Source organism: Prionailurus viverrinus, chromosome A1 (genome assembly GCF_022837055.1).
Source record: "Prionailurus viverrinus isolate Anna chromosome A1, UM_Priviv_1.0, whole genome shotgun sequence".
Taxonomy (NCBI): Eukaryota; Metazoa; Chordata; class Mammalia; order Carnivora; family Felidae; genus Prionailurus; species Prionailurus viverrinus.
In genome coordinates, this window is record NC_062561.1 from 22,946,916 (window position 1) to 22,972,883 (window position 25,968).

Genomic DNA, 25,968 nt, shown 5'->3' on the forward strand with positions numbered 1-25,968 from the left:
GGGAGTACCAGAAGTGGGTGGAGAGATAGGAGCAGAAAAAAAAAATTTAAAGAAATAGCTGAAAACTTCCTGAATCTGATGAAAAAACATTAATTTACATACCCAAAACACATAAACTCCAAGAAGGATGAATGTAAAGGAATCCATACCCAGATATATGACAGTAAAGTGTTAAAAGACAAAGAGAAAAACAGGAAAAAGATGATAGAGCATGTAGAAAGGAACCCAATAACATTAACAGCTGACTTCTCATGAAACAATGAAGATCAGAAGGCAGTAAGATTACATATTCAAAGTGCCGAAAGAAAAAAAATGTTAACCAAGAATCATATCCAGCAAAACTGTCAAGAGTGAAAATAATAAAAGAGACATTACCAAATAATAAAAGAGAATTTGTTGATAGCAGACTCATTAGAAATACTAAATACTAAATATTTCTCATAAGAAATACTAAAAGAAGTTCTTCAGGCTGAAAATAACTAACACTAATTCATATCCACATGAAAAAACAAAGAGCACTGGAAAAGGTGAAATTATTGTGCTGTAAAAGATGGTAATAACTGCATATTTCTTCTCATAACTGATGTGAAAGCAACTGTATAACACGGTATGTACATAACTGTATTTTGGGGGCTATAACATATAGAAATGTAATCTATTTGCACAAAAGAGGTGGGTGGGATCAAAGCTGTGTTGGAGTAAACAAATGACACTAGATGGTAAACTGAATCCATAGGAACAAATGAGGAGAACAAGAAATGGCTTAATAAGACAATTAATGTAACAAACTCTAGAAATACACACTTGCTTTTCTCCATACTCTCAACTACTTTAAAAGACATACAACACAAATGTCTGTAAACTGATAAATAAAATGTGATAAAACCATACAGTGGAATATTGCTCCATAATAAATAGTAACAAAGTAGTGAAACATGCTACAACATGGATAATCCATGAAAACATGCTAAGTGAAAGAAGCCAGTCACCAAAAATATGTAAATAAAAAAATGTATATAGACAAAATTACTACCTTATAATAAAAAGTAGTTTCTAATTACAAAAAGGACTTTTTGTAATTATAGAAAAGATGTTTAATGTCCAAATCATTGTTTTAAACTGTAACTTAATGTAACTCAAACTAAAATGCTCTCATACAGTAAAAGATAACTGCATTCAATATATGTCTGTGCTAATATGGTAGCCACAAGCACTTACAGCAAGCTACCGAACACCTGCAATGTGGCTAGTACAAATGAAGTTGTGCTGTAAATGTGAATTATACACCAAAGTATTAAAAAAAAACTTAGTATGAGAAAAAGAATGTGAAATATTTCATTAATAACTTTTATATTGGTTTTATGTTTTATTAAACTATAACTCATATAGCATAAAGTTTATAATTCTAAAGTATATAAATTCAGTAATTTTAGTGTATTCACTTCGTTTTACAACCGTCACTACTATCTAATTCCAGAATATTTCTATCGTCCCCCCAACCCCCCAAACAAACCCCCTATCTATTAGCAATACTCCTTGGCAATCACTAATTTACATTCTGTTTCTATGGATATGCCCATTTGGACACTTCATATAATGGAATATATGCTCTTTTGTGTCTGGCTTCTTTCACTTAGCTTAATGTTTTCAAGGTTCATCCATGTTGTAGTATCTAAAAGCACTTTATTCCCTTTAATAGCTGAACAATAAAATAATCTACCTTTGGTTATTATGAATAATGTTGCTATGAACATTTAGGCAAACATTTTTGTGTGAATTATACATGTTGAAATGAGATATTTTGAAATATGTAAGTTAAATGAAATGTTAAAATTAATTTCACTTGTTTCTTTTTATTTTTGTCACATAGCTACTAGAGTATTTAAAATTCATGGCTTACATTATTATATTTCTCTATAATAGCATTAACAAAGCTCACATCAACTTTAAAAGCTACCATTTATTATGCACTTAATATGTGCTGGCAAGTGAGCTAACCGGTAACATTGTCTTATTTAATTCTTACAATTACCCTGTAAGGAAAATATTACTGGCTATATTTTAGACCGAAATTGATGTTTAGAGAAGTTAACGAACTTTTCCTAATTCACACACTCAGTAAGTGACTAAATTAATATTCATACTTAGATCTTTTTCATCATATATATTGCCATATATATATGCACACATACAGTCTGCTCTGAAATGAACAGGCTTTGATACCACAGTTAATTTTCCTAATTGCTCTTCAGAAAAAAGTACAAATAAGATAGGAAAAAAACCTGACAATCCACTTATATAACTAGTTAACAAAAAAGGCCCAAGTGATCTGTTAAGGCCAGATCTGACTGTCATTCCAGATCAAAATTATTCAATGACTCCATCCCCTGCAAGGCAAAGTCCAAGCTATCAGTCTGAACCCTTCCTACCTTTCAGCCATCAGCAAAACAAAGTACATAATGCTACTGCTTTGCCTTTGTACACATGCTAATCACTCTGCCTGGGAAGTTCAGTCACAGTTCCTACACATTTTGCTTGGTGAATTTATCCTTAAGCCTTTTCAGATATTGCATTTTATAGTTTTTACTTGATCAAAAGTACCATGCAATTACCCTCCTCACCCTTGAACATACACGACATTTTGCCCACTATATAATTTCTACTTCTCATATATAATCTTCTAAAAGAGAGCATCACATGCATTACTGCACTTATTTTTATTAAAGAATATAATTTATTTACTATAAGCTTCTTGATGATCATAGTGTGATAGATTTTATATCCCCAGCACCTAACATATAACTGAGTACTAACAGACACTTAGTTAATGCTTGTTGTAGTTTCTTAATTTATTTGCAATAAAATAAGCTGATAGCTAGCCTAAAGATTCTTAAAGTATATTCTACAAAACACTATTTCCAGGAGGTTTTAATTGATGTTAAATGCATATAAACAAATATTAGTAGTCTAATAAATTTAGGAAATGATGAACTCAACAGATTCCACATATTTTATTATATAGGACTTTTAAGAATCCTGAGTTGCCAATGTACAGTGTGACTCTTTAAAGGGGATATAGTATATAAATTTTCCCAAATTGGGCGAGAAATATTTTTTTGTTTTAAAAACATATGTGGAAGGGTGCTTGGGTGGCTCAGTCGGTTAAGCATCTGACTTCAGCTCAGGTAACGATCTCTTGGTCTGTGAGTTGGAGCCCTCCATCGGCTCTGTGCTGACAGCTCGGAGTACGGAGCCCGCTTCAGATTCTGTGTCTCTCTCTCTCTGCCCCTTCCCCACTTGCGCTCGCTTGCTCTCTCTTGCTCTCTCTCTCTCAAAAAGAAACAAACAATTAAAAATTTTTTAAACATTTGTGAAGGGGCATCTGGCTGACTCCATCAATAGAGCATGTGGCTCTTGCTCTTGGGGTCATGAGTTCAGGCCACATATTGGGCATAGAGCTTACTTAAGGGAAAAAAAAAACCCAAAAAACAACAAACAGTGGAAAGTTTACTATGTTTATTACAGGCATTGGAGTCATCACTGTCTGCATTACCTCATTTAGTACATTAAAAAACCTAAGAGGATAGGCACCATTATCAATTCAGCTTACACACTAGAAAACTAAGCACTAAAGTTAGGTAACTAGCTTGTCCAAGATAACACAGTACGTGTTGGAGCCCAAAGTAGAATACAACTTCCTTTACAACTTTTTATTTACCTAAAATATTAACTTTCATATTTTTTACCCAAGTGAAATGAGCCCCCAAGTGGACACAGCAACAGGCACATGCCAGATTTGGCATCGTATCCAGTGGCAGTGGGGACCTAGATAAAGAGTGTATTAAAAACTCAACCCACATTTATCTTAATTTTATCTTTCTCCCCATTGAACAGTAATGAAAAGTCTTCTAAACCACCACTGAGAATACAAATCATAGCTTGGTAGTATACGTCAGGTACACCTACTGGATGCTTTCTCTTTCTAAACAAAATAACACCATTAGGAAGAAGTTTAAATTTTAAGGTCACTCTTCCATTGAGAACTAGAAGTCTTCTTCTGGCAGAGAAGGCTAAAGTGGGAACTAAGCTTAAAGTTCGTTAAAGCAAATGAGAAATATGAAAGGACCATATAACAATTTTGGAGGAAACATTCAGAATTGTGTATAACTGGATAAAAAAGAAAGCTATAAGACCCAAAAAAAAAAAAAAAAAAAAACCTAATAGCAAAGGGGACAAATCTAAGGGGTAATATACAATATTACTAAACAGAGTTCCCAGACGGAACCTAATCATGAACAGTAACATGAAAAATGGAGGTAATCCTAATAATATTTCTACTTTACCTTTCCAATTTGCTGTAGAGTGCACACAATACCTTATACTTCTTCAACAGTCTTGACATAGCATTATCAACTTTGGTACTCGTATCAACTTCTTTTAGTAAATCAAAGAATTTGTAGACACTAAAAGAAAATAACAGAAAAAAGTGAATCTGTAACTGAAAAAATGTTTTATTTCATTTTCAAAGCAGAGACATTTCAATTAAAAAGTTTATTAGCTCTACACCAAATCACTATTATATTCTTTAGAAGGAATTACTTTTTACATTTTACTAGACTTTGAAGAGTAAAAATCAACTAGCTTCAACTTACACCCCTGTATCTGTATACCGATGCCTACATTTATTTATACAAAAACAAGGGTTATGACAGGCATATACATACATATTTATTTCCATACCTACCCATATGCTTTGAAAATCGTAAGTTCACATCTATTTATCTAATTCCAACAAAAAACATGGTTTTTTGAACACATGGTTCATTCCAGTGTTTCCATTTCCATATGTATAACTCTTCATTCACAGTGAGAAACCTAGGATCTACTTATCTTTATTTATTCATTTAGTCAACTCCCCCTGTATGTAACTACCTTCCATCTCCAAAGCTATCCCCTCTCCCATATGGGCACTCTCCTCTCCTGCTCATACTGACTCCCCATCCTAGACTGCCCTCACCCCTCTACATGGACATCTTCCTCACCCTAGGAGACTGCTGACTCCCCTCCCGTAACTGCCCTCACCTCACATGTGCCATGACTCTCTACACTGGCTTACTACACACCCTGCTTGGTCTCTGACACTGCACACCAAGCAGTCCAGATCATAATCCCCACCCCCCAACCACAGCCATGTGAATGCCTTCCTTATCTCATTTGGACTCTAACATCCTTCTTGGACCCCGTGGCTCTACCCTATCACAGATGCACATACCTACTTTCTTCACTGCACCCCCCCCCCAGTGGTTTTAGGACTGAATTGTTGGGGAAGGGAAAATAAAAACTGAATAAAATTTTTAAGTTGTTTAAATAATCTCTTTAAATCATTCTTTATTGTTTTCTATAAAAAATTAATCTATGTGAAATATTAACACGTTTTTCACCAATGAGAAACAGGGCACTAAAGACAGCAATCATCAACTGCACCTCACACACTCATTTCTAATCAAGATTGTCTAAGGAATTATACCAAAGCAGCTAAATGAACTAAAGGGTAGTCACCAGACCCACCCATAGGCTGTCTGGCAACTAATGAATTATAGGTTTCATTCCAAAAATGGACTGGACCCCTCAGACACTTATCTTGAGAACTGTAAAAATAAAAGCTTCAGCTAATCAACAGAGGGCAAAAAACCCAAAAGAAGGTTATTAAAATCCTCAGGATATAGAAGGGACTGGGGCAACCACAACAAGCTATGTGGAACAGCAAACAAAGAAGCAGAAATAATGTGGAGTAAATGATCATGATGCTGCTCAGAAAAGGGAATGGAGTAAATGTGTAGATACCTCCAGAGAAAAAGAAATCAACCTCAGAACAGCATTTATTCATGAACCATTCTCCATGAAAATTCCAGTTTTTATGAGATATATGGCAATATCTATGGAGGACCATGGAAACTGAATTGTTACTAGGGGTAACTTAATTGAGTATTCCTTCTGTAGCCCTTCTGTGAAGGAAAGAGAAGAGGAAAGGCTACAGGGAGGAAAAGCAGGTATAAAAAGCCATAATTAAGACACACGGATCTGTAAGTAACTACATATTCTAGAGCAGTGCTCCATGAATTGGTACTGGTTTGTTATCCGTCCACAATTAAATAAGTACAGAAATTGAGGGTAAGCATATAAAAACTTTCACAATTTAACACTAATTTTATGCCTGCTAAATATAATAAAAATAAAAATATAAAATATAAAAATAAAAATAAAAAATATTACTATAAGTTTTTCATTTCATTTTTTTTTTGGTAATCAATTGACATTATATATTTTTAAATGTCAGTCCATGATATACTGAGGAAAAAAGTCCTTTACCAAAGCACATTTAAGAAGCAGTGGCCTAGATAACATTACTGGGTAGTTATTAGAACAGAGAGATGCCCTAAGAAAAAGTCATAACAAGTCATTACTACATTTATTTTAGGGAGATTAGTTATGACATGCCCAATTATAAAACAGTGCTGCTTATGAATACTCAGGAAAAAAGTATAGGAAAACATTTGCCAGGAAAATTCTTTCATGTTACAAATAAAAGATGTATTCACTTTTCTCTTTCATATTTATTTAGTAGTCTATAAATAGCTATATAACACTGAATTGCAGCCATCTGTTTAATTTTATCTTTCCCAGTGGACTGAGTTTCTTGAGGTCACAGACTATTTCTCACCTCCATATCATTAGAACCTAGCACAGTATCAGAGTGCCTAACAGTTATTCCAGTTTTCTTTCTTTTTTTTGTAGGGGAAGGGCATGGAGGGGTGGTCTGTAGAAGGAAAGAGCTCAAGACCTCAACAGTACCTATGGTCGAGTCGAGTCATAAATGCTGATTCTATAAACTGCTTACTTCTCTATTTGCTGTAAGCTATTTAATTCTCATATAAAGTAGCTAATAATTTTCACTTTACAGATGAGGAAACTGAGACTTAATAAAGCTAAGCAATCTGCTCCAAGTCATACAGCGTGTAAAACAACAGAGACCAGATTAAAACCTGCTCTGTCTCAACCAAAGCATCCATATTCTTTTCAATCCTCTAGGACAGATGAATCGTCCAGGTAGATGAAACATCTACCATGTAAATATACAAATTAATGTAGAAATTTACTTATATATTTAGATTATTTCTCAGTTATATAAAAATATTTTGATTTAGTGATTTTATTAATCAAGTTAAACTGAAATCTGAGCAGTAAACCAATTCTAATTCACCAGGTTAAATATGAACATACAGTATTATGCTGAGTGAAATAAGTCATTCAGAGAAGGACAGATATGATAGGTTTTCACTCATGTGATCTTGAGAAACTTAACAGAAGTCCATGGGGGAAGGGAAGGGGAAAAAACAGAGAGGGAGGGAGGCAAACCACAAGAGACTCAAATACAGAAAACAAACTGAGGGTGAAAGCAAGGGGAAAATGGGTGATGGGCATTGAGGAGGGTACTTGTTGGGATGAGCACTGGGTGTTATATGTAAGCCAATTTGACAATAAATTATATTCATAAAAAAATAAAAAATATACAAGGTCTTTGTTTCCACATTTTATTTGGAGGCAGTAAGAAAAAGAGTTACTGAACAACACAGCAATTTATCTCATTTAAATAAAACACCAATTATGTTTAATTCTAGATGATTTTATCCAAGAAAAAACATATACTACTACCTTTCTGGTAACATTATTTACTGTTACATTTTGTAAATACACTGCAAATGAAATGACTGGAAGTCCCACAAACTTTATCTGCTCAGGATACAGTTCAGAAGTTACTAGAAACAAATTAGTAAATGTTTCTTATAAGGCTTATAAACTCAACAACAAACATTAATTCCTAGAGCAACTATGGACACTCAGCTAAATTTCCAGTCTCAAAAAGCATATAATTATGCATATATTACATTAAGCAATCTTAAACATTAATAAATCTTAGCTAAATTCCTTTAAGATAGACTTACAGTACTTTTATAAGTTTTAATCTAATAAGTCTACATTACAAACCCTTGTTCTTTTTGTCCACTTCATCAAGAGCTACAACTAGGAAAGTTCTAGAGAGTGAGAGACATGATGAAAATTTTCCCAGGACACAAACTGCGATATTCTTGAGAAAGTGCAACATAAATATACATTCATTAAGGCTTCATGAGAGAAAGTTCACTAGTTGACCTAAGTCCTTTAAAAGTTTTATTTAATTTCAACATTTCTCACTAGTTCTCTAAAGTCTATTAAGAGGAAAGTTCAGAAATACTTTTCTTTAATGGCAGAGGCCTATATTGATGTAAGAAATTTTACCTGGTTTCTATGTTTTTCTGTAGCTCAGTAAAGGTGAATGGCATCTCATCTAGGTCAACTGCTGCAATAAAGATACAGATTCCCCATAGTTCCTTTTTCCTTTGACTATAACCTTCCTGGATACAAAAAAAAAAAAAAAATTCAAATATTTCATTAATTATTCACACACTGGATACTATACTAAAATTATATGATGATTTTTTTCTTACTCAATTTAACTTGCTTTTAAATTCTCATGATGGCATATAGTTGAGAGTATTTAATTCCACACTAACCAAAAATCTTTAATTTTATATTATAAAGCAAAAAATACTAGAAAGATCAAAAAGTTAAATTATAACTTACTGTGAAAAATTGAGGGGTCAGTTCTCTGAAGCAAATATTTTCATTTTTCAATAATCCAATGTCATCAGAGCTGACTTAAAAGATTTGAGTTCATAACAATTGTTTTTTTTTAAAAAAGAAGCCTACTTTCTTATCTTCATTTTGCTTTGATACACTTATTTTTTTTACCAATCTACTGACTCAAGTATTTTGTAACCTCATGAAATTCATATCTCTCAATGCCATAATTGTCTCCTTTGTAAAATGGAAATAATAATACACATCTCACTTGGTAAGAATTAAGTGAGAGTATACATCTAAAGCCCTTAGAATAATGCCTGGCATATAATTAGTACCTGATGAGTGATGGCTATGATTATCATTAGAATACTTTTTCCCTTAAAAATATGTATCTCTTTCTAAATATGTAAGTTTTGTAGGTAAAACTTGATTACATTAGATTGCAAACAAAAGAAATACCAAATTAGCTGATATTCTATTACACAAATGGAACAATTTGCTTACTCTCAATCGAAGGTTACAACAGAGCTGAAAAGTTTATGATGAAATTTTACATTGTTTTTAAATCTCAGTTACATATAAACTTTAGGAAAAGAATTGTTCTGGATTATCAAATTTTAATAATAAAAACATATTATCTAACTCAACTTTTCCTTAATTTCAGCTACATGGAAAACAACTATTTTTTATTTAAGTTTTGTTTTAATTACAGTATAGTTAACATACAGTGGTATATTAGTTTCAGGTGTACAATACAGGGATTCAACAATTCCATATATCACCCAATGCTCATCAGGACAAGTACACTCCTTAATCCCCATCACCTTTTTAACCCATCTCCCCTCACCTCCCTTCTGGTAACGATCAGTTTGTTCTTTATAGTTAAGAGTCTATTTCTTCATGTGTCTTTTCTTTTCTTTGCTGTTTGTTTTGTTTCTTAAATTCCACAATATGCAGCAATCTGTTGCATTTCTATACAAATATCTTAAAACTTACAAATATACACCCACTAGAATGGTTAAATTAAAAAGACTGACGATATGGTTGAGACAACAAATGGTTGGTAAGGATGTAGAGCAAGGAATACTCAAATACTGCTGGTGATCATGTAAAATGGTACAACCATTTTGAAAAACAAGTTTGGCAAGTTCTTATAAAGTTAAGTATATACTTTCCATAACACTTAGCAATACCACTCCTAGGTATTTATACCCAAGAGAAATGGAAACTTTGTACATAAATGTTAATAACAGCTTCAATTATAAAAATCAAAAACTAGAAAATATCCCAATATCCAAAAACTGGTGAACAGATAAACTGTGGTACAGCCATACAATGGAATGTTATTCAACAGTAAAAAGGAAAAGTACTGGGGCGCCCGGGTGGCTCAGTCAGTTAAGCATCCGACTTTGGCTCAGGTCAAGATTTCACAGTTCGTAGGTTTGAGCCCTGCGTTGGGCTCTGTGCTGACAGCTCAGAGCCTGGAGCATGTTTCAGTTTCTGTGTTTCCCTCTCTCTCTGTCCCTCCTCCATGCATGCTCTGTCTCTCAATCTCTCTCTCGAAAATAAATAAAACATTAAAAAATGTTTTTAATAAATAAGGAAAAGTACTAATAAACACAACATAAACCTCAAAATTATCACATGAAAAAAAGAAGCTAGAGAAAAAAGGGTAAATCCTATATACTGTTCTTCCTTTCCTACAAAACTCTAGAAAAGGCAAAATTAATTTTTAATGGCAAAAAGTACATCAGTGGCTGCCTTGGGACAGGAGTGGAGGTGTTGTTAGACAACAAAGGAAAGGAGAAAACTTTCTGGACCAAAAATTTCTATACTTTAATTGATGGTGGTAATTACATGGTTGAGTGCATTTATCAAGATTTATTGGGGCGCCTGGGTGGCTCAGTCAGTTAAGCATCCAACTTTGGCTCAGGTCAGGATCTCACAGTCCGTGGGTTTAAGCCTTGTGTCAGGCTCTGTGTTGTCAGCTCAGAGCCTGGAGCCTGCTTCAGATTCTGTGTCTCCCTCCCTCTCTCTCTGCCCTTTCCCCCACTTGTGCGCTCTCTCGCTCTCTCTCTCTCTCTCAAAATAATAAGTAAACATTTAAAAATTAAAAAAAAAAAACTTAGGAGACAGAGTCAACATGGCAGAGAAGCAGGGGGACATGAAGGTCCCCCGCCCCTCAAACACAGGAGTATTGAGGCCAGAAGATTTGGAATTCCAGGAATCTAGATTACAGAGTGACAGAAACATCTCCAGGGGCCAACAGATACAACTTGGCAAGCTATAAGTGGGTGATTATGAACTGGGAGAGATAAAACAGGAGGCATAGGCACAGAAAAGAAGGATCTCCTTCTGTGGAGAGACAAAAGGAACAGAGAGAGAGGCTGTGGAAGCGTAGGATTATGTTTGGACAAGAGAAAAACCTCTCTGGACCATAGTCCAGGGAATGGAAAAAACAGAAATAACCAATGTCTAACTTGCAAACAGCCTGAGAAGTGACAATCCAGGGTTATAGGACTGTCTCCAGACTGGGGCCTGCTGCCTTGTACATGCACCTGGTGGAGAAGGGGAGCCACCTCAGGCTCAGTAGCAAGCTCAGAGGCACAAAGACAGCAGTCCCCTCCCTTGGGTGTTGTGGGAAGAAGTATATAGCCACTCCAAAGACAAAAGACCTGCCAGCCAGAGGCCCTTTGTTGGCAGGGTAGAGTGGCACTACCCTGGAATGGGGGCGGGCAGAGTGGGATCCTTTAGGACATTGGGGTTTGAATCCCAGCCAAGTGCCTGGAAGGCACAGAAGACTGTGGAGCAAGACAAACCACCTGCTCATGCCCAGGCAGCACTGTGAGGACAGCCTGAAGAGAGTGGTATGGGATAGCCCATCCAGGGAGTAGAGACTGGGGTGTCGCCATTTTTATCCCCATCACCAATAAGGTCGCACTTCAGGGAACAAAACAGCAGGCCCAGAGTGGAGGCAGGACCCACCTACACCAAACCACGCCCCTCCCCCTTTGTACCTGGTAACTGCTATCTACCTGAGCAAGACTGACACTGACCGAATCAGACAGCCCCTCCTCCAGACCAGCACAGCCACTGGTTTCAAGGAACCATCAGATATTGGTCCAGTAGCTTTGCATTTTCTGATTGGATTCATGGTCAATTTTTTCTTTCTTTTCTTCCTCTTATTTCTTCCCTTTTCTATTCTGGTTATTGGTTTAAACAGACGTTTTTAATCTAGTCTTTTCATATCTCTTCTGTATCTCTTTTTTCCTTATTTTCCCCTTTCTCTCTCGAGAGTAAGCCATACAGTTTCTCTGATTTTCTGCCTGGTCATTTTTTTTTTCTTTTCTTTTTACCCCACCCCTGTCATTTCTCTCTTTGTATGGTATAAGGCTTCTTCTACCACCATGCCTTTTAAATTTTTTTCCAGGGTTATTTCAATGAACAAATCAAAGTATACCTGGTGGAAGGTCCAAGCCACCACTACAAGTAGGGAGATAGAGCAACCAGAGTCACAATAACAGAGAGCACACAACACACTCCAAAAACACATCCTGAATGACCAGGCCCTGGACAGTGTATGACCCCTTTTTAATATAGTAGTGCTCGTAGGTGAAGGACACTTAACAAGCTATTAAAACACTTAAAGGGCAGAAAACTAGCTAAAATGATGAAATGGAAGAATTCCCTCAAAAGAAATTTCAGGAAGAAATGACAGAGAATTTCTCAAAACAGATATAAACAATATATCTGATAAAGAATTTGGAATAATAGTCATAAGATTAATAGCTGGGCTTGAAAAAGGCAGTAAGACAGCAGAGAATCTATTGCTGCAGAGATCAAGGAACTAAGAAATAGTCACAACAAATTAAGAAATGGTATATATGAGGTGCACAATAAAGTAGATGCAGTGACAGCAAGGACAGAGGAAGCAGAGGGGAGAATAAGTGAAATAGAAGATAAAATTATGGAAAGTGATGAAGCCGAGAAAAAGATAAGAAAATACCAGACTATGAGGGGAGAATTAGAAACTAAGTGCTTCAATGAAATGTACTAATATCCATATCATAGGAGTTCCAGAAGAAGAGAAAGAGAAAGGGGCAGAAGGTTTACTTGAACAAATTGTAACTGAGAACTTCCCTAATCTGAGGAAGGAAGCAGACATCCAAATCCAGGAGGCACAGAAAACTCCCTTCAGATTCAACAAGAACAGGTCTTCACCATGGCATATCAGAGTGAAACTGGCAAAATACAAAGATAAAGAGAGAATTCTGAAAGCAGCTAGGGACAAACAGGCCTTAACCTACAAGGGTAGACATATTAGGGTAGTAGCAGACCTGTCCACTGAAACCTGACATGCAAGATGGGAGGGGCAGGAAATATTCAATGTGATAAATAGGAAAAATATTCAGCCAAGAATCATTTATCTGGCAAGGCGGTCATTCAGAATAGAAGGAGAGATAAAGGCTTTCCCAGACAAACAAAAACTGAAGGAGTTCATGACCACTAAACCAGCCGTGCAAGACATGCTAAGGGGGACTATGTGAGTGGAATGCTGTAAAGACTACAAAGGACCAGAGCTATCACTACAAGCATAAAACCTACAGATAGCACAATGACATTAAATTTGCATCTTTCAATAATAACTCTAACTGTAAATGGACTAAATGCCCCAATCAAAAGACACAGGTATCAGAATGGGTAAAAAACTAAGATGCATCTATATGCTATCTACAAGAGACTCACTTTAGATATGAGGACACCTTCAGATTGAAAGTGAGGGGATGGAGAACCATCTATCATGCTACTGGAAGTCAAAAGAAAAGCTGGAGTAGCCATACTTATATCAGACAAACTAGGTTTTAAACTAAAGGCTGTAACAAGAGATGAAGAAGGGCATTATATCATAATTACAGGGACTATCCACCAAGAAGAGCTAACAATTATAAATGTTTATGTCCCCAACTTGAGAGAACCCAAATACATAAATCAATCACAAACATAAGCAATCTTATTGATAAGAATACGGTATTTGCAAGGGACTTTAAAACTCCACTTATAACAATGGACAGATCATATAGGCAGAAAATCAATAAAGAAACAATGGGCTTGAATGATACACTGGACCAGATGGACTTGACAGATACATTCAGAACTTCTCATCCAAAAGCAGCAAAATACACATTCTTCTCAAGTGCACATGGAACATTCTCCAAGATAGATCACATACTGAGTCACAAAACAGCCCTCAATAAATGTAAAAGAATTGAGATCATACCATGCATATTTTCAGATCACAATGCTATGAATCTTGAAATCAACCACAAGAAAGAATTTGGAAAGCCTCCAAATGCATGGAGGTTAAAGAACATCCTACTAAAGAATGAACAAGTCAACCAGGTGATTAAAGAAGAAATTAAAAAACAAATGGAAGCAAATGAAAATGAAAACACAACAGTCCAAACCCCTTGGGATGCAGCAAAAACAGTCCTAAGAGGAAAATACATTGCAATCCAGGCCTATCTCAAAAACAAGAAAAATGCTGAATACAAAACCTAACCTCACACCTAAAAGAACTAGAAACATAGCAGCAAAGAAACCCCAAAATGAGAAGATAAATAATAAATATTAGAGCAGAAATAAACAATACAGAATTCTAAAAAAAACTCATCAATGAATCTAAGAACTGATATTTTGAAAGAATAAACAATATTAATAAACCCCTAGCCAGACTTCTCAAAACCTGAGGGAACCCAAATAGATAAAACCACGAATGAAAGAGGAGAAATCACAACCAACATCACAGAAATACAGTTAGGAGACAATACTGTGAAAAATTATATGCCAATAAACTGGACAACCTGGAAGAAATGGATAAATTCCTAGACACCCACACACTACCAAAAGTCAAACAGAAAGAAATAGAAAATTTGAACAGACCCATAACCAGCAAAGAAATTGAATCAGTTATCAAAAATCTCTAAACAAGTAAGAGTCCTGGACCAGATGGCTTCCCAGGGGATTTCTACCAGACATTTAAAGCCCAGTTAATACCTATTCTTCTCAAGCTGTTCCATAAAATAGAAACAGAAGTAAAGCTTCCAGACTCATTCTATGAAGCCAGCATTACCTTGATTCCCAAATCAGAGACCCCACTAAAAAGGAGAATTACAGGCTGAGCCTGGATACAAAAATTCTTAACAAGATACCAGCAAATCAAATTCAACAGTATATTATAAGAATTATTCTCCATGATCCAGTGGGATTCATTCCTGAGCTGCAGGGCTGGTTCAATATTCACAAATCAACCAATGTGATACATCACATTAATAGAAAAAAGGATAAAAGCCATATGATCCTGTCAACAGATGCAGAAAAAACATCTTAATAAATACAGCATCCTTTCTTAATAAAAACCCTCAAGAAAGTTGGGATAGAAGGAACATAACATCATAAAAGCTCTATATGAAAAGCCCACAGCTAATATCATCCTCAATGGAGAAAAATTGAGAGCTTTCCCCCCTGAGATCAGGAACACTACAGGGATGTCCACTCTCACCACTGTTGTTTAACACAGTATTGGAAGTCCTAGCCTCAACAATCAGAAAACAAAATGAAACAAAAGGCATCCAAATTTGCAAAGAAGTAAAACTTTCACTATTTGCAGATGACATGATACTATACATGGAAAACCTGAAAGACTCCACCAAAAAACTGGCGGAACGGAAACATGAATCTATTAGCAAAGTCGCAGGATACAAAAATCAATGTACAGAAATCGGTTGCATTTCTATGCACCAATAATGAAGCAACAGGATAAAAAAAAAAAAAAAAAAACAAGAAATTGATCCCATTTACAACTGCACCAAGCACCATAAAATACCTAGGAATAAACCTAACTAAAGATGTAAAAGATCTACATGCTTAAAACTATAGAAAACTTATGAAAGAAATTGAAAAAGACACAAAGAAATGAAAAACATTCCAGGCTCATGGATTGGAAGAACAAATATTGTTAAAATGTCAATACTACCCAAAGCAATCTATTCATTCATCTCAATCCCAATCAAAATTGCACCAACATTCTTCTCAGAGCTAGAACAAACAATCCTAAAATCTGCATGGAACCACAAAAGACCCCGAACAGCCAAAGTAATGTTGAAAAAGAAAAACAAAGTGGGAGGCATAACAATCCCGGACTTTAGCCTCTACTACAAAGCTGTACTCATCAAGACAGTACGGTATTGGTACAAACACAGACACACAGACCAAGGGAAAAGAGAACCCAGAATTGGACCACAAATGTATGGCCAACTAATTTTTGACAAAGAAAGAATATCCAATGGAAAAAAGACCGTCTCTTTAGCAATTGGTGCTGGGAGAACTGGACAGCAACATGTAAAAGAATGAAACTGGACTACTTCCTTACACTATACACAAAAATAAACCCAAATGGATGAAGGACCTGAATGTGAGACAAGAAACCATCAAAACCCTAGAGGAGAAAACAGACAACAACCTCTCTGACCTCAGCTGCAATAACTTTTTACTCAACCGTTCTCCAAAAGCAAGGGAAATAAAAGCAAAAATGAACTACTGGGACCCCATCAAGATAAAAAGCTTCTGAGCTTTTTATTTAGTCAGTAAGAAAATTTAGTCAGCAAGAAAGTGCTAAATTTATACAAAGCAGGAAAGAGAAAAATTAGGAATACTGAGAAACCATTAAGATATTAAAACTTTAATTACACATTATAGTTTAAATTAAAATCTACAATCAACACTTGAAGAGGCTACCTATTGGTAGCATTTAGTTCACTTGAACCACCCAAACGATAACCCCCAATTGATGACTTCAACTTGCTGCTTTAAAATGCACTAACTTACAAAAGAGCTCCACCAAGTGGTAAAAGAAATCATCTTGGACGCATTAGAAAATTACTATTCATGCTGTCACAACTTAACTAACATGAATTTAAATTCAATTTTAAAACTTAAAAATACTATTATCTCTAATTTCCACTTTTTAAAATATTAGCCACAACCAAGATGAAAATAAGCCTGAAAAACTTAACATAAGACCATGGGGAAGGAAAAAAAAAAAAAAGGTAGAGAGGGAGACAGCCAAACCATAAGAGACGCTTAAAAACTGAGAACAAACTGAGGGTTGATGGGGGGTGGGTGATGGGCACTGAGGAGGGCACCTGTTGGGGATAAGCACTGGGTGTTGTATGGAAACCAATTTGACAATAAATTTCATATTTAAAAAAACTCAAAAAAAAAGCCATAAAAAACATGCTTTTTAACTCTGGGTCAAAAGGACAGACACATCCTTACACTTGATTCACAGGACTGAAATGAGTGACTAGCAACAAGGTTACAAATTAAATGTATTACAGGAATATATTAGAGGAATAGAGTGGTTAAGAGCTGTCTTCTATCTTCTACTCTTGGATTTCTTCCTCACCAAGACTGTATGTAGGAACCAAAGGGATAACAGACTAATATGCTAGAAAATCCCACCTCCCTCACTTGTGTAATACTGGCTGACAGTAGTCAGCATTAAGGACAATTCTTCAATGTGCTCAGAAGAAGCAGAAATTAAGAGTGACACAGCCAAGAAGATGAATATAAAAGCTAACCTTACTTGCACTCAATCACATTTTTGATACAACACACAGCTGAATCAGCCATCCAGTTACACAATGCCCTTGTGAGAGAGAATTGACTCTACTCCAAGAAAAGTAAGTACCTAGCAAGTTCAGATTTACCTGGCCCACTGCCCAAGAGATGGGGCTCCCTCCATTAAGAACTTCCACAGAACTCAGTGGATAGCACTACCCAAGCACTTAATAGAACTGTGATTTACTTGTTTTTATTTGTCTGTATTTCAACTAGTCCATAAGCATTTGGAAGGCAAAAGAGTTATACCTAATTAATTACTGTACCACCCAAGAGCCTAACACAGTATTCACAATAACTTGGTATTAAATGTGTATTAAAAAAAAAAAAGCAGTAGTAATAGCCATACCCCATATAGGATAGAATAGCTTTTTTTTCTTTATCTTTTTTTTCCCTTAGTATGCTCAGAAAAACAAGCAACACTTCAATACTTCAATCACCAGTACAAAATGTAAGGTACAATGATTGGTTCTACTATAGTTTCTTCAACTCTCATTCACATTGATAACAGCTAGTGAGTATGAACAAGAGTAACTCACAGGGACACAAGAGTGGCTCTGTTGGTTAAGCATCTGACTCTTGGTTTCAGATCAGGTCATGATCTCACTGTCAGTTCGAGCCCCGTGTCGGGCTCTGAACTGACAGCATGGAGCCTGCTTGGGATTTCTCTCTCCCTCTCTCTCTCTGCTCCTCCCCAGCTTGCTCTCTCAAAAAATAAAATAAACATTAAAAAAAATAACTTACACAAAGAAATGATATTACAGGCCTCATTTTCTAAATAGGTGACACACAACTGACCTGGAACTTAGTTTCTGGTCCAGCTCTCTGCTTAGTTTATTGAGTCAAAGGCCCAAAGATGATCTACCCCAGAAGATATAATCATATAGAAGAAAAAGCTGCCACCAAGCTCAAACAACCATTAATTAATTGGATTTTCTGTAAAAGATCTATGAAACTGTTATCTACTACTCTTAGAAACAAGGTTGAAAAACATTGAAGAGACAGATCAATTCCTACAACTCAGATTCAATTATATGGATAAAAGGTATCTTCCAAAGTTTGAATGCCAACTCCTTCTACCAATATAGCATATACTACTTGAAAAAAGAAAAACTTCAATAATGAATAAATGAGCTGGCATTAGAATAAAAATCCCAAGTAGGAAAGGAACTGAAAGAGATCAGTAATTGTCAAAGCATTCTGTGGTCTGGGAGTTTCTAGGGTTCCAAGTCATAAAATGATAATCTTTGGCAAATTTTCCTATACTTAAAAAAACTTTAAGAAAACCCATATGTTCACTTCCCATAAAGCTTCAATTATTAAACAGCCATCTAGTTACACAATGTCCTTGTGAGGAGGGCACTTGTTAGAATGGGCATTTATCGCTTCTGTTAGAATTCAATGCAGCATGGTAATACAATTTACCTTTATGTTGATAAAAAAAACAATGACTGCCAGCTTTTAGGTCTTGAATAAAACTAGGAGAAATAGACTTAATAAACAAAGTTTGGAGACCTTCTGAAACAGAGGTAAGGTGAGGGGAAATTAATCATATTTAGTAGTTTTGAGTGCAATATGATTCTGATTCAACTTACCTTAAAAAATAGTTTGTACCATGAGAAAATCAAGGTACATATAAAAGAGATAAATTAAGACACAAACAGGATTAGGAATGTTTGATAAAATAATTCACTTAAAATCTCCTAAATATCTAGGTCTCATACAAACTTGATTATCTGTTTATAGCTGAATATAAAACAGAGAAATAACTACCAATAACATCAATAATCATGTATATCAGGCTTCTAACATTACAATGCATACAATTTTTTAAAGTTTATTTATTTATTTTGAGAGAGAGAGAGAGAGAGAGAGCGCGCAAGCAAGCAGTGTGGGGGCATAAAGACAGGGGAGAGACAGAATCCCAAGCAGGCTCTGCACCGTCAGCACAGAGCCCAATGTGGGGCTTGAACTCACCTACCGCGAGATCATGACCTGAGCCAAAGTTGGCCACTTAACCGAATGAGCCACCCAGGTGCCCTTACAATGCATGTAAATAAGTAAAAATATTAATTCACTGGCAGATCATTTATTTCAAAGCAACATCTGCTGTTAATCGAGCATACTTGGAAGCCCATGAAAATCTCTACAGTCATTTTAATCCTATGGAAGAGTTTGATGTATTCTTCTGATATCTACTTCTAACAGGGGGGATAAAAATTCAGATTTGGCTCTATGTTTGTGCAGAATAAGGGGGCAGATTTTTTAAAAAGGAAATACATTGGGGCGCCTGGGTGGCTCAGTCAGTTGGGCATCCAAATTTGGCTCAAATCATGATCTCACTGCTCATGAGTTCGAGCCCCGTGTCGGGTTCTGTGCTGACAGCTCAGAGCCCGGAGCCTGCTTCAGATTAGGTCTCCATCTCTCTGCCCCTCTGCTGCTCGCTCTCTCTCTCTCTCTCTCTCTCTCTCTCTCTCTCTCAAGTATAAAAAAAAATAATTAATTAATTAATTAAAAGAAAATACATTATGGCTGGTTTTCAATAATCTGTATCCCAAAAGGTACTAGAAAGAATTTTTTTTTAAAAATTAACAAAACTATAAATAAGATCAAGAAAAAAAAATCCAAAATATATGGATAAAGAACTTAAGCATTTTTGGGAAGGGTAATTTGGGGACATTATTCTCTTATTCATTAAATTAATTCAACAGTTATTTATTAAAAGCCTACCAAGCACCAAGTACTATTTTAACTGCTCAGAATACATCAGTAACAAAATAAACATTCTTGTGTCCTGGAGCTGACATTTTAAAGGGAGGGGAAAGACAATAAACAAGAATCAGTTTAAATAAGTATACTACACACTATATTATAAAAAGAACAGAGTAAAGTGAATAGAGAATTTGAGAAAAAAAGTGAGATTAAACACTATTAAACAGGGTGGTAGGTCTCCCTGGAAGAGTGAAATCTGGGCAAAGACTGCCATTCTATGAACAAAGACATCATCTATTAAAATATCTATTAAATTTTGACCCAATGATTCCACCTCTAGCAATCTACACTACAGAAATCATGTTACTTGTGCATTAAATGTGGATAGAAGGATATTCATTGCATACAACATTTATAGTATCAAATATTCAAAAATAAACTATATGTTTACCAAGAGGGGAACACATAAATAAATTATATGTCCATACAATAGAAAATACATTTACTAAAAATATCAAGCTAACCCCAAAGGGCGAGGTACTCTTCAAGACACATGGCTACATGAAAAAAGCAAGGTGCAGAACAATGCAAAAGCTAGAAACTCTTATTAGTCGCTTTTGGAGGGAAAATGTAGGTGGCTGAGGGTTAGGAATGAGAGCAACTTTTCACTATTTACATTTTTATTTCTCTTGAATCTTGAACCATGTGAGTCTAATGCCTACTCCAATAATAATAAAAAGTAATGAATTTTTAAAAAGTGTAAATAAATAATAAAACCTCAATTAGGTAAAATGAAAATCCTTGTGTGTGTGTGGTGAGGTTAAAGGAGGAAGGATTGGCGGTACAAAGTGAATAAAAAATCTATCAATGGTTCTTTCTACAAAGGTAGGAGTAGAAAGAAGTCAATATATGTACATATATATATATATATGTACATATATTGACTTCTTTCTACTCCTACCTTTACATATATATATATATATATATATATATATATATATTCACTTTTTACTCTATTACTATAAAACCTGATCTCTTAAAAACAAGTACATTTGAACTTTGAGTATATGATTTTTTTCTTTGAAATTTTGAAAGCCAAATATAATGATGATAAAAAAATAACAGGAGAGATGTTAGTATCTGAAAAACTGCATGCTATAATGCCTTGGAAGTTGATATCCAAAATAGTAAATAATCAGTTACAAGATTCATAGTGACCACAAAATTAAACAAATTAGTTCTCAGAAGAAGCCAAGCTGATCTTTATTCACAGATGAGGATAAAACTCCTTGCATAGACCCAGAAGAAAATACAATGCAGTAAATAATACTGCCTAACACTGAAAACTTTAATGAAGGAAAAGCAATTTTAAAAGGAGGCAGCCCAATTATACATTATTATAATAATTTCACTATATGTAATTATATATTAGACATATCTGAGTATTTCATGATGAAAGTTCATAATGAACTTTAATAATGTTATCTGCTATACATATTAAGTATAAAACATTAAATGGTGGAAAAAATAGGAAAGAAACAGTTTAGGAAAGAGAATAGAAAAGTTGGGGGAAAAAATCAAACCAAAAATGGTTTTTTAAAGAGATCACCAAAATAGAGAAACTTTTAGTTAGACTCACCAAGACAAAAGGCTTAAGTTAGCTAAAATTAGGAATGAAATAAGGACATTAAGACCAACCTTATAGAAATAAAAAGAATTGTAACATGAATGCTATAAATAACCACATGCCAACAAATTAGATAACATAGATGAAATGGACAAATTCCTTGAGAAGGACAAACTACCAAAACTGACTCAAAAATAAACAATCTGAATAGACCTACAGTAAAAGATAGAATAGTAATTTTAGAACTTCCCATAGGGAAAATTCCAGGTCCAGATAGCTTCACTGATGAATTCCAAACATTTTAAAAGGAATTAATATCAACTCATCAAATTCCCATAAAAATCTCTTAAGAGGGAAGATTCCCCAACTTATTCTGTGAGAAACCAGTATTACCCTGATACTAAAATCAAACAAAGATATTACAAGGAAAGACAACAGAGAGAAAATCTATGAGTATAAGCCAAAAATCCTCAAGAAAATACTAGCAAACCAAATTCACAAACATATACAAAATATTATACACAATGACCAAGTAAGACTTATCCTAGAAATGCAATGCTGGCTTACGATCTGAAAATCAATTAATGTAATACCAATAAAAGAAAAAAATCACATATCATATCAATAGACACAGAAAAATCATTTGGCAAATCCAAAATCATCTGATAAAACACTAAATGCAAGAGGAAGAAAAGGGAACTTCCTCAACCTGATGAAAGGCATCAAAAAGATCAGGAAAGACAACAATGCCCCTCTTGCTATTCTATTCACCAATGTACTGGATGTTCTAGTCAGGGCAATTAGGGAAGAAAAACAAATAAAAACGTATCAAGAAAAGAAAGAAGTCAAACTATCTGTATCTGCAGACAATGTGATCCTGTATAAATAAAATCCTAAGGAATTTACTAAGACACTATTTGAACTAATAAATTTAGCAAGTTTGCAGGGGACAAAATAAACACACAAAAATCAACTGTATTTCTATACACCAGCAATTTATAAACTGAAAACGAAATTAAGAAAACAATTCTATGTATATTATCATGGACAAAAATAAAATACTTAGGAATAATTTTTAAGGTAAGACTTGTACTCTAAAACCCAAAAATATCACTGAAAGTCAACAACATCTAGATAAATGGAGAGAGACATTTCATGCTCACAAATCTGAAGACTTAATATTGTTAAGATGGCAATACTCCCCAAATTGATCTACTGATCTGCCATAATCCCTATTGAAATACCAACTGTCTTTCTAATAGAAATTGACAAATTCATTGTAAAATCCATATGGAGAGAGGATTCTGAGAAGATGGCAGAGTAAGAAGCAGAAATCTATCTCCCTACCTAGATAATAATTATACTGAAGGAATGTCTTTGATGTAACTATTTTGTAACTCTGGAGTCTATTAAAGGCTTTCGATTTCCAGGGAAAGGCACAGACCACAAATTATGGCTAATTTCTCTTGATTTCAGCTCTTAAAACAGTAGCAGCTACTCTTGCCAACCCTCAGCTACCCTGCAGGCAGCTGTGCACATGTTCCTGGAATAGCTTACACACAGTCCACAGGAGTCAGAGTGAGCAAAAAGGACTCTTTCAAATTTCAGAGATATATGTTCTAATCACTGACTGCTGCTACTCAACACAGAAATGCAAAGAAGTGAGGGCTACTGTTGTGCCTCCTCCTTTGGTTGAAGTGACTTCCAGGGGATTTAAAGATCTGTGCCTTTTTCTTTTTCCACTTTTGGGAGTGAGACATCGATAACTAGATAACTGTAAAGCAATCACATATACAAAGAAAATAAAAAAGACAGTGCATGTTCAGAGAAGTCACAGGCTCAGAAAAGACCTGAGAAGACCTTAATCTTATACCCCACACTGATTTTTGGCAGAAACATGCACTACAACAACCAAAAAAGAAAACAAAATGAAAAATAAAACCCAAAAAACAGCAAGCCCTAGGAAAAAAAGGAGAATCTGATTTTCAGACTTACCACATTACTGGATTCAAATGTCCAGTTTTCCACAAGAAAGAATCACAAAGCATATAAAGAAACAGGAAAGTATGACTCACTCAAAGGGAAAAAAAAAGACCAACAGAAACTGTTGTTGAAAAAGAACTGATGGCAGATATACTAGATGAAGAATTTAAAACAATGATCCTAAAGATGCTCAAAGAACAAAAGGAAGACATGAACAAAGTCAAGAAAATGACAAACAAAATGGAAATATCAAGAGAAAGAAAATCTAAAAAGAAACAAAAAAAATTCTGGAGCTGGAAAGTATATAACTAAAATGAAAAATTCACCTAGAGAGATTCAAAGGTAGAAGAAAAAAAACAACAAACGTGAAGATAGGATAATGGAAAGTATAGAGTCTGGGAAACAGAAAACAAATTGAAGAAAAGGAAACAAAGACTAAGGGACCTACAGGACACCATCATATGATTTCCCCAAGGAAAAGAGAGAGAAAAGGGCAGAGAGAATATTTAAAGAAATAATGGCCAAAAACTTCCAAAATGTGTTAAAAGATGAATATAAACATCCAAGAAACTCAACAAACTCCAAGTATGATGAACTGAAAGACACTCCTACCAGGACATACTGTAATCAAGATGTCAAAAGTTCAAGTCAAAGGCAGAATTTATAAAGCAGCAAGAAAGAAGCAACTCATCATGTACAAAGAAGCTTCAGTGATTATCAACAGATTTCTCATTAGAAATTCTGAAGGCCAGAGGTAGTACGCTGATATATTAAAAATGCTCAAAGGAAAAAACTGTCAGCCAAGACTGCTATATCCAACAAAACTATCCTTCAAAAATCAAAGAGAAAGTAAGAAATTCCGGGATAAACAGAAGTTGAGGGAGTTCATTACCACTAAACATGCCCTGTGAACAATGCTAATGGGAGTCTTGAAGACTGAAATGAAAAGAAAGAGTAACTCAAAACCATAAAAATAAAAATTTCAATAAAAGTAAACACATAGACAACTAGAAAAGTTACTATTATTGTAAGAATGGTGTATAACTCCACTTTTTGTTTTCTACATAAGACTAATGAATTAAACTATTAGTTATGTTTTGAACTCACAGTGTATGAAGATGTAATTTTGTGACATCAACAACTAAAAGAGTTGGATATAGAGCTGTTGAAGGGGTACAGTTTTTACGTCACTGAAGTTAGTCTGAAATAAATTCAAATTACAGTGTTATAACTCCAGGATGTTAAATGAACCACAATCGTAGCTACAAAGAAAATAGCTGAAGAATATATACAAGAGGAAATAAAAGTAATTTTGATATTTCACAACAAAAATCCGCCTAAACACAAATGAATTACTGAAAACAGATAATCGACAGAAAGAAAAAACCAGAATGAAACCAAAAGCTGATTCTCTGAAAAGAGTAATATAACTGAGAAGCCTATATTTATATTAACTGAAAAAAGAAAAGACAAATTACTTCTATAAGAAATGAAAAAAAATAACTACAGATCCTATGGAAATTAAAAGGATAATAGAGTATTATAAATAATTCTATACCCACAAATCCAAAAACCTAGATGAAATAAACCAATTCCTTCAAAGACACAATCTGCCAAAACTCACACAAAAAAATATACACTCTGAATATACCTCTAATATATTAAAAAAATTGAATCAATAATAACCATTCAAAACAGAAAGCACTAGACACAGAAGAATTCACTGGTGAATTCTAACAAACATTTAAGGAAAAAATTATACCAATTCTCTATAATCTCTTCCAGAAGACAGAAGCAAAGGAAATACTTTCTAAGTCATTGCATGAAGTAGCATTACCACAATACTAAACCCAGACAAATACATTACAAGGAAAAAAAAAAATACAGACCAGTATTTATCATGCATATAGAAACAAAAATCCTCCACAGATTACTAGAAAATTGAATCAACAATGTATAATAAGAGTTATATACCTGACAAATTGGGATTTATTCCAGGTATGCAACATTCAAAAACCAATTAATGTAATATATCACATCAACAAGATGAAGAAAAAAATGTCATGATCATATCAAGAGATGTAAAAACAGCATTTAACAAAATCCAACACCTGATAAAACTTCTCAACAAAAATGAATAAAGAACGTCCCCAATTTGATAAACAACATCTATAAACAACCTACAACTAACCTCATAATTAATGGTGAGAAACTACAAGCTTTCCCATTAAAGATAAGGATCAAAGCAAGGGTGTTGGCTCTCACTGCTCCTTTTCAATATCATA

At 34.7% G+C, this 25,968-nt stretch overlaps 1 protein-coding gene across 2 annotated transcripts in view; it reads right to left on the reverse strand.

Annotated features, from left to right (window-relative positions):
* Window positions 1-25,968, reverse strand: part of RB1 (RB transcriptional corepressor 1) — a 200,635-nt gene that overhangs the window by 128,738 nt on the left and 45,929 nt on the right. For both annotated transcript variants that reach the window (XM_047854921.1, XM_047854913.1), the window contains 2 exons: window positions 8,338-8,453; window positions 4,344-4,463 (listed from right to left, as the gene is read on the reverse strand). In XM_047854921.1, coding sequence (XP_047710877.1) covers window positions 4,344-4,463; window positions 8,338-8,381 — 164 coding nt within the window. In that variant the 5' untranslated portion in view covers window positions 8,382-8,453. The remainder of the gene's footprint in view (window positions 1-4,343; window positions 4,464-8,337; window positions 8,454-25,968) is intronic.